The sequence below is a fragment of the Dendropsophus ebraccatus genome, chromosome 4 (assembly GCF_027789765.1).
Source record: "Dendropsophus ebraccatus isolate aDenEbr1 chromosome 4, aDenEbr1.pat, whole genome shotgun sequence".
Lineage (NCBI taxonomy): Eukaryota > Metazoa > Chordata > Amphibia > Anura > Hylidae > Dendropsophus > Dendropsophus ebraccatus.
Window position 1 is genome coordinate 158369027 of NC_091457.1, and position 15933 is coordinate 158384959.

Sequence of the window (15933 nt, forward strand, 5' to 3'; positions counted from 1 at the left end):
ATACAGAGCCATCCATCATACAATACATACAGAGCCATACATCATACATTGCATACAGAGCCATACATCATACAATACATACAGAGCCATCCATCATACAATACATACAGAGCTATCCATCATACATTACATACAGAGCCATACATCATACATTACATACAGAGCCATACATCATACAATACATACAGAGCCATACATCATACAATACATACAGAGCCATCCATCATACAATACATACAGAGCCATACATCATACAATACATACAGAGCCATACATCATACATTACATACAGAGCCATACATCATACAATACAGAGCCATACATCATACATTACATACAGAGCCATACATCATACAATACATACAGAGCCATACATCATACATTACATACAAAGCCATACATCATACATTACATACAGAGCCATACATCATACAATACATACAGAGCCATACATCATACAATACATACAGAGCCATACATCATACAATACATACAGAGCCATACATCATACAATACATACAGAGCCATACATCATACATTACATACAGAGCCATACATCATACAATACAGAGCCATACATCATAGAATACATACAGAGCCATACATCATACATTACATACAGAGCCATACATCATACATTGCATACAGAGCCATACATCATACAATACATACAGAGCCATCCATCATACAATACATACAGAGCTATCCATCATACATTACATACAGAGCCATCCATCATACAATACATACAGAGCCATACATCATACAATACATACAGAGCCATACATCATACATTACATACAGAGCCATACATCATACAATACATACAGAGCCATCCATCATACATACAGAGCCATGCATCATACAATACACACACAGCCATACATCATAAAATACATACAGAGCCATACATCATACAGAGCCATACATCATACAATACATACAGAGCCATACATCATAGAATACATACAGAGCCATACATCATACATTACATACAAAGCCATACATCATAGAATACATACAGAGCCATACATCATACAATGCACACACAGCCATACATCATAAAATACATACAGAGCCATACATCATACAATACATACAGAGCCATACATCATACAATACATACAGAGCCATCCATCATACAGAGCCATCCATCATACATACAGAGCCATACATCATACAATACACACACAGCCATACATCATAAAATACATACAGAGCTATACATCATACAGAGCCATACATCATACAATACATACAGAGCCATACATCATACAATACATACAGAGCCATACATCATACAATACACACACAGCCATACATCATAAAATACATACAGAGCTATACAGCATACAGAGCCATACATCATACAATACATACAGAGCCATACATCATACAATACATACAGAGCCATACATCATACAATACATACAGAGCCATACATCATACATTACATACAGAGCCATACATCATACAATACATACAGAGCCATACATCATACAGAGCCATACATCATACATTACATACAGAGCCATACATCATACAATACATACAGAGCCATACATCATACAATACATACAGAGCCATACATCATACAATACATACAGAGCCATACATCATACAATACATACAGAGCCATACATCATACATTACATACAGAGCCATACATCATACATTACATACAGAGCCATACATCATACAATACATACAGAGCCATACATCATACAGAGCCATACATCATACATACAGAGCCATACATCATACAATACATACAGAGCCATACATCATACATTACATACAGAGCCATACATCATACAATACATACAGAGCCATACATCATACATTACATACAGAGCCATACATCATACAATACATACAGATACATACATACAGAGCATTACATCATACAGAGCCATACTTTATTCCGGAGTAAGTGCTGGAGTATGGAGTGTATAACAGACACCTATATACTGTGATGGCTCCATGTAATGTTTGATCCGTACCCCCAGAGGTGAGCAGCGCTCTGAACTGTTCCACGGCTTTGGCCACGTTGACTTGGTAAAATTCCCAGAGTTTGAGTTTGGGGTAGATCTCCTCCCATATGATGCCGCGGATATTCTGCAAGGACATAGAAGAGATCGATGTAACCAATAGAACATGTGCAATCCTGTTCTATAGCATCAAGAAGATAGCCTTTCTTGTGCCTGTCATTGGGGGACACAGCACCAGTGGGTATAGGCTACTGCCACTAGGAGGCGACACTAGACAGAAGAAGAAGTGACTCCGCCTGGCAGCCTATACCCCTCCTACAGACACCAGGCTAACCCAGTTTTAGTCTAGTGTCCGTAGAGGTAGACACAGGTGCCATGCACCTCCATTTTTTATTTCTTTTTCTTTTCTTTTAGGTTATCAGGGGGACCGTCGGCGTGGGCTGCCACATCAGACGCAGTTCCCCCTGAGGGTGCATGGAAAGTTTCTTTTCCCTGCGCCGGTCACCCGTCCCCCAACGCCCGCTCCCTGCGGCAGGATACCGGTCCCCCACTAAGGTGCGAGGTGACCGAAGGGGTGACCCTGCGCGCACCTGAAGACGCCGGACAGGTGAGTATTCCTGTCCTTAGCCTTCCTTGGAATCTGGGGGGGGGGGGGGGGTCATCCTACCAGGGCACCTAAATATCTCTCCCCCCTGTCTCTCTCTCCTTTCTGCCTCTCTCCCTCCCTGCCTTCCCCCTCAGAGGCCCTGAGCAGGATGGTCTGTGCGGGCCTCTTTCTTCAGGGAGAGGGGGTGGAGGGAGTCTCTGGAGCTCCTGCCCGCAGGCAGCAGCTCCATAGGGGCGACCGGGTGGTTTGCCAGGCTCTTCTCCATTCCCTTCTGCCGGCGGCCGCGTTTTTCAGCGCTCCGCGCCGCCGTCTCGCTGCCGCCGGCCTGCCCATAAATTTAGCCCCCGGCTTCTGCCGGAGCTAGGCCGCATCGGCGCACGCGAGTGACGTCACGGGGGCGGAGCGCCCGCCCGTTTTCGGCCCTTCCCGCCGCTGGCTTGCCTCTTATTGGCTACTCCTGTAGCCCCCACCTGCTCCTTCCTGTGCCCCCTCCCTTCCTCCTCTCGTCTCGCAGCGCAGCAGCTTGTGGCCTCCTGCTGTTCTCTCTGCCTGCCAGTACAGCAGCCTCAGCTCCCTGTGCACAGCAGCAGCAGCAGCAGCAGCTCAGAATCCACAGCATACAGTGCAGTCCCTGCATCCAGTGCAGCTCCAGCTTCCAGCACAAGACCTTGTATACAGTTTTATATAATAGTGATTTCTTTTAATGCAGGGGTAGGGAATAGAGATGAGCGAACCAGGTTCGGGTTCGAGTCGATCCGAACCCGAACGTTCGGCATTTGATTAGCGGTGGCGGCTGAACTTGGATAAAGCTCTAAGGTTGTCTGGAAAACATTGATACAGCCAATGACTATATCCATGTTTTCCACATAGCCTTAGGGCTTTATCCAAGTTCAGCAGCCACCGCTAATCACATGCCGAAAGTTCGGGTTCGGATCGACTCCAGCATGCTCCAGGTTCGCTCATCTCTAGTAGGGAACCTTTGCTTTCCAGGCATGATGGGAGCTGCAGTTTTGCAACAGCTGGAGAGCCTAGGTTCCCTATCCCTGTTTTAATGATTCCTACAGAGAATGCATCATGGGAGAAAAGTATGCAATTTAGCTGGAAGGAGACTGTCTCTTTAGGGCCACCTATAGGTCAATTCAACTGGTGTCAGAAAGTTATACAGATCTGTATTATACCTCTATTTAAAAATCTCCAGTCTTCCAGTACTTATCGGCTGCTGTATGTCCTGCAGGAAGTAGTGTATTCTCTCCACTCTGACACAGTGCTCTCTGCTGCCGCCTCTGTCCAAGTCAGGAACTGTCCAGAGCAGTAGAAAATCCCCATAAAAACCTCTTCTACTCTGGACAGTTCCTGGCATGGACAGAGGTGGCAGCAGAGAGAACTGTGTAAGACCGAAGAGAATACACCACTTCCTGCAGGACATACAGCAGCTGATAAGTACTGGAACACTGGAGATTTTTAAATAGAAGGAATTTACACATCTGTATAACTTTCTAGCACTGGATGATTTGAAAGAAAACAAAAGTTGCAGGAGTTCTCCTTTAAAACATGATCAGGAATAGTCACCAAATGTTAGACAGCAGTTTCGGGGATTCTTCTTCCTTGTCAGTACAGGGCTGGGTACTGGCTGGATCAATGAGATGCCCATGTGAGAAGGGGAGTACCCATTCTCACTGGGGACAATGGAGGTATACAGGCAATGCTCTAATGGATATTGGCTTTCCGGGTAGCTGCCAGAGGTCAGAAAGCTAAAACAGTTCTGCTTTATACCATACTGTGGTCCTGTCACTCACGTACATTCATCTGCTGGTCATTCTCTATCAGTGCTGGAAGCCCCCGGGCCGTGTACTTCCCATCCGCCACATTGCAGGTCAGGTGCCACAGAGCTCGGTCCAGAAGCCAGGCCGGTTTGAGATGTGGGGAGTTGACCAGGTTGTATCCGCACTCCGGGTGATCCTGGATCCATTTACTGTTAGAAGCTGCAAAGAAATACAAATGTGTAATGTGTAATAAATACAGAATAAAACTATTTCTATGTCCCAAACGCCACCTGCTATCCCTTTCAATGGAAGGCCTCACTCGCCTTCACTCTCCGCTCAAAGAACTGACATGTCTGTGGGCGGGGATTGCAAGTGGAATATTTGTGCCGATTAACGAAAGGAACGGGCCGGCCAGGGGTGGAACAACGTCGGAACGATGCAGAGGAGCCTTTGACTGTCAGAGCATGCTGGGAGTTGTAGTTTTGCAGCAGCTTATACGGGCACGGCCAGTATCCTCACCTGTGTGGTTATATACAACGTCCGTTATGCTCATCACGTTCCATTCTCTCCTCATCTTCTCCACCAGTTTCCCCACATCACACCAGTCGTAGCTCTGCCCCGGTCTGGAGAAGTCCGGGTTTAGCTGCAGCTGGTCGGCCAGCGAATAACAGGATCGAGACGTCCCCAGCGTCTGCAGGGGGGTAAAGTGCACCATGTTGTAGCCTGCAAAACAGTGACAAACACTATCATCAAGAATCTGAGGAATACAACATGGCTGCCAGGTAATAAGCAATAACATGGGCTTACCCGACTCCTTGGCTACTCTCAGCCGGTCCTGCCACTCATCGAACGGCCCCAGACACTTGGAGAGGAAAGTCTGAATGGTGATGCAATCCAATGGAAGAACGCGGTCATCGGCGCCAACTCTCAGCACCGGATCCACCACAATGTAACCTTCACCGCTGCTCTGTTTGCTGTAGCAGAAAGGGGAACAGAAACATAAACAGTACAGTATATAATATGGGATACAGACACCAGAGAGATACTAGAGCCAAGAGAGGATGGTAAGTAAGTCTTAAAGGGGTTATCCAGAGCTACAAAAACATGGCCGCTTCCTTCCAGACACAGCACCGTTCTTGTCTCCAGGTCAGGTTAATTCACTTCAATGGAACTGAGTTACAGAACATGCACTCAAACTGAAGACAAGAGTGGTGCTGTCTCTGGAAGAAAGCAGCCGTGGTTTTAATACGACTGCATAATTCCTTTAATGATTCTTACATACAATGGATCATGGGAAAAAGTATGCAAATCAGCTCTCCTGCAGGTCGAAGGAAACTGTCTCTCTAGCTCCACCTATACGCCAGTGCCTATCCCATAAACTCTTAAAGGGGAACTAAAAAAAGATTCTTTCAAATCAACTGATGCCAGAAAGTTATACAGATTAGTAATTCACTTTTATTTAAAAAATCTCCAGTCTTCCAATACTTATCAGCTGCTGTATGTCCTGCAGGAAGTGGTATATTATTTCCAATATGACACAGTGCTCTCTGCGGCCTCCTCTGTCCATGTCAGGAACTACCCAGAGCAGTAGCAAATCCCCATAGAAAACCTCTCCTGCTCTGGACAGTTACTGACATGGACAGAGGTGGCAGCAGAGAGCACTGAGTCAGACTGGGGGGAATACACCACTTCCTGCAGGACATACAGCAGCTGATAAGTAATGGAATACTGGAGATTTTAAAATAGAAAGTTGATTTGAAAGAAAACAATTCTTGGTGAACAACCCCTTTAAAAGAGCCAGAAACCTGGAAATGAAGGAGATAAAGAACTCTTCAGCACTTTGTCAGGACTCAGAGAACACAAGGGATCATTTCCTAATAATCTCTCCCGTTACAGCCGGTCACCGTACAGACAGATACAGGCCCGAGGTGAAGCCAGATCCATCCATTTGTTTTGTATTTTTTAAAACAACGACCTGGAGCAAAACTACATTTTAGCATTGTAGTTTTGCAACAGGCCGGAGAAGCGGAGGTCGGGTGACGCTGTATTAAACCCTCTGCATTGTATGTATTTCTGCGGCTGTCAGGGCAGGGTGGGAGTTGTTGTTTTGCAGCAGCTGGAAAGCGACAGGTTGAGGGACACTACATTGTGGGGGAGATTTATCAAACATTGAGGGGAGATTTATCAAACATGGTGTAAAGTGAAACCGGCTCAGTTGCCCCTAGCAACCAATCAGATTCCACCTTTCATTTTTTTTTAAAGTCTGTGAGGAATGAAAGGTGGAATCTGATTGGTTGCTAGGGGCAACTGAGCCGGTTTCACTTTACACCATGTTTGATATATCTCCCCCAGTATGTATATGGGCCCTCCATATACTGAGAACTCCCATCCTCCCACCTATCCTATACACAGAAGGCGTTGGATCAGTCAGCTCCCTGCCGAGTCCTCCATTACCCAGAGGCTGAAAGAGCTTCCTCCCAGTCCGGACAACGGCCGCTGATGTGCATATAAATGAGAGCACACAAACACCAGAAGCCGCCAGTCACTCACTATGGAAACGGTTTACCGCAAAGCTGACCCATAGGGGGGATTTATCACGGCCCCCAGGTCCACGTCTCCCCATAAATCCTGGGCCTCCCAGGCTGCCGTACAAATGTCTCAGAAATCTGTGCCACGCTTTATGCCAACCCCACCGTGCAGGTGTACATCATGTTATATTGTCAAAAGACTGCTATAGTATTTACTAACATTACCAAGAACAAGGAGTTCAGGATGAAATTCACGGCCAAAAATGATACGGGGGCACCGATGGAAACATAGAAGATTGTCGGGAGATAACGCCCCCGGCCCATCTAGTCCGCCCTCTTAGTATTCTCCGTCTTATTATCTCAGAATAGATATATGTATATACCATGCATTTACCTTCTGTTATTGTAGGTTTACCAACCACATCTGCTGGACGTTTGTTCCAAGTATCTACTACTTTTTCAGTAAAGTAATATTTTCTCAGGTTGCTTCTGACCTTTCCCCTTATAACTGTGTCCTCTTGTTCTCGAGTTCAGTTTTTTCTAAAATCACTTCCCTCCTGAACCTAATTTAGTCCTGTAACATTTATAAAGGTTTCCATCATGTCCCCTTTCCCTTCTTCCTCCTGTAACATATATAAAGGTTTCCTTCATGTCCCCCTTTCCCTTCTCGTCATCCTCCTGTAACATATATAAAGGTTTTCATCATGTCCCCCTTTCCCTTCTTCCTCCTGTAACATATATAAAGGTTTCCATCATGTCCTCCTTTCCCTTCTTCCTCCTGTAACATATATAAAGGTTTCCTTCATGTCCCCCTTTCCCTTCTTCCTCCAGTAACATATATAAAGGTTTCCATCATGTCCCCTTTCCCTTCTTCCTCCTGTAACATATATAAAGGTTTCCATCATGTCCCCCCTTTCCCTTCTTCCCCCTGTAATATATATAAAGGTTTCCATCATATCCCCCCGTTCCCTTCTTCCTCCTGTAACATATATAAAGGTTTCCATCATGTCCCCCCTTTCCCTTCTTCCTCCTGTAACATATATAAAGGTTTCCACCATGTCCCCCTTTCCCTTCTTTCACCTGTAACATATATAAAGGTTTCCATCATGTCCCCCCTTTCCCTTCTTCCTCCTGTAACATTTATAAAGGTTTTAATTATGTCCTTCCTTTCCCTTCTTCCTCCTGTAACATATATAATGGTTTCCATCATGTACCCCCTTTCCCTTCATCCTCCTGTAACATATATAAAGGTTTCCTTCATGTCCCCCGTTCCCTTCTTCCTCCTGTAACATATATAAAGGTTTCCATCATGTCGTCCCTTTCCCTTCTTCCCTCCTGTAACATATATAAAGGTTTCCATCATGTCCCTCTTTCCCTTCTTCCTCCTGTAACATATATAAAGGTTTCCATCATGTCCTCTCTCTCCCTTCTACCTCCTGTAACATATATTAAGGTTTCCATCATGTCCTCCCTTTCCCTTCTTCCTCCTGTAACATATATAAAGATTTCCATTATATCCTCCCTTTCCCTTCTTCCTCCTGAAACATATATAAAGGTTTTGATTATGTCCTCCCTTTCCGTTCTTCCTCCTGTAACATATATAAAGGTTTCCATCATGTCCCCCGTTCCCTTCTTCCTCCTGTAACATATAAAAAGGTTTCCATCATGTCCCCCGTTCCCTTCTTCCTCCTGTAACATATATAAAGGTTTTCATTATGTCCTTCCTTTCCCTTCTTCCTCCTGTAACATATATAAAGGTTTCCATCATGTCCCCCCTTTCCTTTCTTCCTCCTGTAACATATATAAAGGTTTCCATCATGTCCTCCCTTTCCCTTCTTCCTCTTGTAACATACAGTATATAAAGGTTTCCATCATGTCCTCCCTTTCCCTTCTTTCTCCTGTAACATATATAAAGGTTTCCATCATGTCCCCCCTTTCCTTTCTTCCTCCTGTAACATATATAAAGGTTTCCATCATGTCCTCCCTTTCCCTTCTTCCTCTTGTAACATACAGTATATAAAGGTTTCCATCATGTCCTCCCTTTCCCTTCTTTCTCCTGTAACATATATATAGGTTTCCATCATGTCCTCCCTTTCCCTTCTTCCTCCTGTAACATATATAAAGGTTTCCATCATGTCCCCCCGTTCTCTTCTTTCCTCCAGACTATACAGATTCATAATCGGCACTGATCACCACTGCAGAGATAGTATGATGTAACAGAGGATGGGAGCTGTAGTACTGCATAAAACACTTTGTCGGATGACGCGTTTCGAGGGTTTCCCGCTTCATCAGGTTTATATATGGACCTGAAGAGGAAAACCCTTGAAAAGCGTCATAACACAAATAAACCCAACCCCCAATCTTTGTGATGCGGTACCCTCTCTGCAGTGCCGATCAGCGGCCAGAATCCTGTACCATCTTTGCCTGTGAGCTTCTTGTTCCTGCATCTATTACTGGTTATCTGGAATTGTGGTACGGGCAGCAGACGTCTTCAGTCTGATCCTTGCTATTGGCAGCGCTGTGCTCGGAGCACGACCGCCTAAGGTGAGCGACACTTTACTTGTGAATTCCACAGTCACAGTTCTGATGTTTTTTTTACATTTATTTTCAGTATTATTCACTTACGTTAGGCTGAAGCGATACTGATAGGATCCGGCCATCTGCAAATCGATTTTGCAAAACTTGTCGGAGTCGTCCTCCCGACCGCTGGGGTTGTGCCATTGCAGGGGATGGAAGGTCTGACGATCAAAGATCCCGCCGGCCAGGGGGTAGTTGGTGTAGACGCTGACATCTCTGCCCTGCAGTGTTGGTCCCAGACGGAACTGAAGCTCGAAGCCTGAAAGAAGACGACAAGATGAGCCGGGGAGCGGCTGTGAACATGGCTTTCGGCCTCCTGGGATCCGTCTAAGCCCAGATCCACAATACTAAGAAGGAAACAATCAATAGAAACAAGAGATAATCGGCTGAATAGGGCTGATTTGGTAGATTATCGCTCCGTGTAATAGAGATAATGATCAGCCTAAGAAATGATCATCGGCTGATTGTTGGTTTAGGTTTGGGCCCAAAATCGGCGCACCGACGGCGCATCGATATGTGTAATATTAATGCACGGCTGATGATTGCCCTGATAAGACCTGACACCTTACCTCTCCCTGCTCCTTGTCTTCTCTCCTCAGCTCCTCAGCTTCCTGGTCCTGGCAGCTTCAGCTGACAGGCTGCTCAGATGCTGCTGCTGCTGGGACCGGGGAGCTGTGCAGCACAGGAGAGAGGATCGGGGACAGGTAAGGTGTCAGGGCAAGGGCTGCATGGACATCACTAATGAGTTAGACGTTGACAAAAAGGGGCCACCCTGTTGTTTCCCTATTTATGTTCTAATACTCGCAACCGAGTAGGAATTAAGGGGCTATGTATCAGGGTGGTGTGGTGCTTTCCCCATCATGGAGGCACCCCGTTGGCAACAGGCTACAGATATCTGGCTATCCCGTGTTCTGAGACTCGCAACCGAGACTCCACGGACTCTTGTTTTGCATATTTATATTTTTGGGGGCATCAGTGGAGACTCTTCATTGAGTACTTCATTGGAGTTTTTTTTCACTGTTCTCCTTGAGTTCAGCGATGACTGTGTTTTTTGGTTGATTTGTCATTGCCCCAAAGAGCCAGAATCCTGCTCCACACTGTTGAGGGGCAAATTCCCCCGAAACGGCTGTCTGTGGATGGATTCCCTTGTCATGATCCAATACTCGCATCTTGAGTTAGACATTGACAAAAAGGGGCCACCCTGTTGTTTCCCTATTTATGTTCTAATACTCACAACTGAGTGGGACTTAAGGGGCTATCTATCAGGGTGGTGTGGTGCTCTACCCATCATGGAGGCACCCCGTGGCAACAGGCTAGAGATATCTGGCTATCCCGTGTTTTGAGACTCACAACCGAGGCTCCACGCACTCTTGTTTTGCACATGCAGCCCTTACTGCCTGATTATCGAGCTATCTAATAGGTCCAGTAAATGAGCGTGGATCTAACAGATTGGCACTCCTTTACTAAAATCATCGGGCCATAGTCGGCCCCGTATAATAGGACCCAAAGGCTGAGTTCACACTGGGTTTATGCAAAAACAATGGATGAAAAAACGGAGGCATTTGATGCATTTTATATTGACTTCCATTATAAAAAAAATGGGTCAAAACGCATCGTGTTCGACCACATTTTTGTGTAAAAAAAAAAAAAAATGGATGTGTTTTAATCAGTTTTTTATAACGAAAGTCAATGGAAAATGCACCAAATGCATCCTTTTTTTTGTTGTTGCATAAAACGGACTGCAAAAACACAGTGTGAACCCAGCCTGACACAAAGGACAATGGGGGAGATTTATCAGACATGGTGTAAAGTGAAACTGGCTCAGTTGCCCCTAGCAACCAATCAGATTCCACCTTTCATTTTCCAAAGAGTATGTGAGGAGAAGTGTAATCTGATTGGTTGCTAGGGGCAACTGAGCCAGTCTCACTTTACACCATGATGGATAACTCTCCCCCTATGTGCATCTCTTCCATCTGGGTGACATTCACCTCCTCTAGGTTATTATAGAACGGTGCAGGACACTGAAAGGTCACCTCCAGGCCCCAGTCCAGCCCGGCTAATGCAATGGCCGCTAATATTAGCCTGCCCTGCCACTTATAAGTCATCGGTGTCTTGTTTCTAAGGCCGAGGACACCGGGGGAATATTTGTCTTAAATTAACTTGGCCTTTTACCAGCACAGAGATGTCGGCAGCCTTAAAGCCAGGGAGAAGGTTAGATGTGACCCTCCTGGGCCTCCATACAGGATGCAGAGTGATAGGCCGCAGCCGCTATACATGACTAAGGTGACAGGAGTCATCCATTCCATCTATTTGTGCGGCAAAAATAAATCTAGGAGAGGAGTGATCACATGTTACCGGCATGGAGGCCGAGACCTGCAGAGTATCAGCATCAGCAATATGGAGGAGATCTGCAGAAAAAGGAGATAAAATGAAGAGAAGATCTGCAAGAAAGGGAGAGAAGATCTGCAGAAAAAGGAGAAAAGATCTGCAGAGAAAAGGTAGAGAAGATCTGCAGAAAAGGTAGAGAAGATCTGCAGAAAAGGGAGTGAAGATCTGCAGAAAAGGAAGAGAAGATCTGCAGAGAAGAGATCTGCAGAGAAAAGAGAGAAGATCTGCAGGAAAAGGAGAAAAGATCTGCAGAGAAAAGAGAGAAGATCTGCAGGTTAAAGATCTGCAGAAAAAGGAGAAAAGATCTGCAGAGAAAAGAGAGAAGATCTGCAGAAAAAGGAGAAAAGATCTGCAGAGAAAAGGGAGAAGATCTGCAGAAAAGGTGGAGAAGATCTGCAGAAAAGGAAGGGAAGATCTGCAGAAAAGAAAGAGAAGATCTGCAGAAAAAGGAAAGAAGATCTGCAGAGAAAAGAGAGAAGATCTGCAGAAAAGGTGGAGAAGAGCTGCAGAAAAGGGAGAGAAGATCTGCAGAAAATGGAGAAAAGATCTGCAGCATTATTTTCAAATCATCTGGTGTCAGAAAGCTATAAAGATTTGTAAATTACTTCTAGGTAAAAATCTCCAGTCTTTCAGTACTTATCAGCTGCTGTATGCCCTGCAGGAAGTGGTGTATTCTTTCCAGTCTGACACAGTGCTCTCTGCTGCCACCTCTGTCCATGTCAGGAACTGTCCAGAGCAGGAGAGGTTTTCTATGGGGATTTGCTGCTGCTCTGGGCAGTTCCTGACATGGACAGAGGTGGCAGCAGAGAGCACTGTGTCAGAGTGGAAAGAATACACCACTTCCTGCAGGGCATACAGCAGCTGATAAGTACTGGAAGAGCTGAGAATTAAATAAAAGTCATATAAAAATGTGTATAACTTACTGGCACCAGTTCATTTGATTTTCTTTCTCTGGAGAACCCCTTTAACCATCAACCTACTTATCTAACGTGCATGGCCGCCTCAAGGGGGCAGCTTGCAGGATTTATTTTCAGGTGCCCATACATATTCGAAACGGTTGTTCGTCCGACAGTCATCTCTCCTGGCCTCCCCATACAGATTGACGTTCAGCACAGCCGACTGCCCTCTATGGCGGTGAACCACAGTAATTTAACTCTGGTGGTCTTATACTTCCAAAACAAAAGAGCTGGGTGGCAGATGCTTCTTGCCACCTACACCTTCACCTTCGGCCCTCCAGCTGTTGCAAAACTAAAACTCCCATCATGCCTGGACAGCTAAAGCTAAAGCTTTGGCTGTCCGGGCATGATGGGAGTTGTAGTTTTTCAACAGTTGAAGAGCAAAGGTTCCCCATGCCTGCCCTACATCATCATCATCATCATCATCATCATCAGGGGACCACTATACACCATATAGTACTATGAGTGGTTGGGTGACCTTAGTATAAGGTGTATGGGCGCCCTGACATGGGACACAACACTTTTGGTGGTATTATTCAGTATCAGTATCAGTATGGTGGCACTATTAAGTTTCAGTATGGTGGTACTATTTAGTATCAGTATGGTGGCACTATTCAGTATCAGTATGGTGGCACTATTCAGTATCAGTATGGTGGTACTATTTGATATCAGTAAGGTGGTAATATTCAGTATCAGTATGGTGGTATTATTCAGTATCATTATGGTGGTAATATTCAGTATCAGTATGGTGGTACTATTCAGTATTAGTATGGTGGTATTATTCAGTATCATTATGGTGGTAATATTCAGTATCAGTATGGTGGCACTATTCAGTATCAGTATGGTGGCACTATTCAGTATCAGTATGGTGGTAATATTCAGTATCAGTATGGTGGTATTATTCAGTATCAGTATGGTGGCACTATTCAGTAACAGTATAATGGTAATATTCAGTATCAGTATGGTGGTATTATTCAGTATCAGTATGGTGGTATTATTTAGTATCAGTACGGTGGCACTATTCAGTATCAGTATGGTGGCACTATTCAGTATCAGTATGGGGGTACTATTCAGTATCAGTATGGTGGTATTATTCAGTATCATTATGGTGGTAATATTCAGTATCAGTATGGTGGCACTATTCAGTATCAGTATGGTGGCACTATTCAGTATCAGTATGGTGGTACTATTCAGTATCAGTATGGTGGCACTATTCAGTATCAGTATGGTGGCACTATTCAGTATCAGTTTGGTGGCACTATTCAGTATCAGTATGGTGGTAATATTCAGTATCAGTATGGTGGCACTATTCAGTATCAGTTTGGTGGCACTATTCAGTATCAGTATGGTGGTATTATTCAGTATCAGTATGGTGGTAATATTCAGTATCAGTATGGTGGCACTATTCAGTATCAGTATGGTGGAATTTTTGAGTATTCGTATGGTGGTATTATTCAGTATCAGTATGGTGGCACTATTCAGTATGAGTATGATTTAGTCACTGTACAGCAGTATTATTTGGGTAGAGTATGATGGTATTATTTGGTCACTGTGCAGCAGTATTATTTGGGCAGGGTATGATGGTATGATATGGTCACAGTATGGCAGTATTATTTCGGGAGGGTATGATGGTATTATTCAGTTACTGTACAGAAGTATTATTTAAACAGTATGGTGATATTATATGGTCACTGTACTGTAGTATTATATGGGCAGGATATAATGGTATTATATGGTCACTGCACAGCAGTATTATTTAAGGGTATTATATGGTCAATGTACAGCAGTATCATTTAGTCAGGGTGTGATTGTAGTATTTGATCACTGTATGGTGGTATGATTTAATCACTGTACAGTAGTATTATTTGGACAGGGTATGATGGTATTATATGGTCACTAAACAGCAGTGTTATTTGGACAGGGTGTGATGGTTCTATTTGATCACTGTACAGCGGTATTATTTGGGCAGAGTACAGCAGTATTATTTGGTCAGAGTATGATGGTAATATTTGGCCACTGTACAGCAGTATTATTTGGTCAGGGTGTGATGGTTCTATTGGATCACTGTACAGCGGTATTATTTGGGCAGGGTGTGATGGTTCTATTTGATCACTGTACAGCGGTATTATTTGGTCAGGGTGTGATGGTTCTATTTGATCACTGTACAGCAGTATTATTTGGTCAGAGTATGATGGTAATTGTCCACTGTACAGCAGTATTATTTGGGCAGGGTGTGACGGTTCTATTTGATCACTGTACAGCAGTATTATTTGGGCAGGGTGTGATGGTAATATTTGGCCACTGTACAGCAGTATTATTTGGGCTTGGTGTGACGGTTCTATTTGATTACTGTACAGCGGTATTATTTGGTTAGGGTGTGATGGTTCTATTTGATCACTGTACAGCGGTATTATTTGGGCAGGGTGTGATGGTTCTATTTGATCACTGTACAGCAGTATTATTTGGGCAGGGTGTGATGGTAATATTTGGCCACTGTACAGCAGTATTATTTGGGCTTGGTGTGACGGTTCTATTTGATTACTGTACAGCGGTATTATTTGGTTAGGGTGTGATGGTTCTATTTGATCACTGTACAGCGGTATTATTTGGGCAGGGTGTGATGGTTCCATTTGATCACTGTACAGCGGTATTATTTGGGCAGGGTGTGATGGTTCTATTGGATCACTGTACAGCGGTATTATTTGGGCAGGGTGTGATGGTTCTATTTGATCACTGTACAGCGGTATTATTTGGGCAGAGTATGATGGTAATATTTGGCCACTGTACAGCAGTATTATTTGGTCAGGGTGTGACAGTTCTATTTGATCACTGTACAGCGGTATTATTTGGGCAGGGTGTGATGGTTCTATTTGATCACTGTACAGCGGTATTATTTGGGCAGGGTGTGATGGTTCTATTGGATCACTGTACAGCGGTATTATTTGGGCAGGGTGTGATGGTTCTATTAGATCACTGTACAGCGGTATTATTTGGTCAGGGTGTGATGGTTCTATTTGATCACTGTACAGCAGTATTATTTGGTCAGAGTATGATGGTAATTGTCCACTGTACAGCAGTATTATTTGGGCAGGGTGTGACGGTTCTATTTGATCACTGTACAGC

General features: G+C 44.4%; 1 protein-coding gene across 4 annotated transcripts in view; it reads right to left on the reverse strand.

Annotated features, from left to right (window-relative positions):
• Window positions 1-15933, reverse strand: part of AGL (amylo-alpha-1,6-glucosidase and 4-alpha-glucanotransferase) — an 82473-nt gene that overhangs the window by 31028 nt on the left and 35512 nt on the right. For all 4 annotated transcript variants that reach the window (XM_069967564.1, XM_069967563.1, XM_069967566.1 and 1 more), the window contains exons 3-7: window positions 9515-9725; window positions 5169-5335; window positions 4881-5084; window positions 4399-4580; window positions 2004-2118 (exon numbers count right to left, since the gene is read on the reverse strand). In XM_069967564.1, coding sequence (XP_069823665.1) covers window positions 2004-2118; window positions 4399-4580; window positions 4881-5084; window positions 5169-5335; window positions 9515-9725 — 879 coding nt within the window. The remainder of the gene's footprint in view (window positions 1-2003; window positions 2119-4398; window positions 4581-4880; window positions 5085-5168; window positions 5336-9514; window positions 9726-15933) is intronic.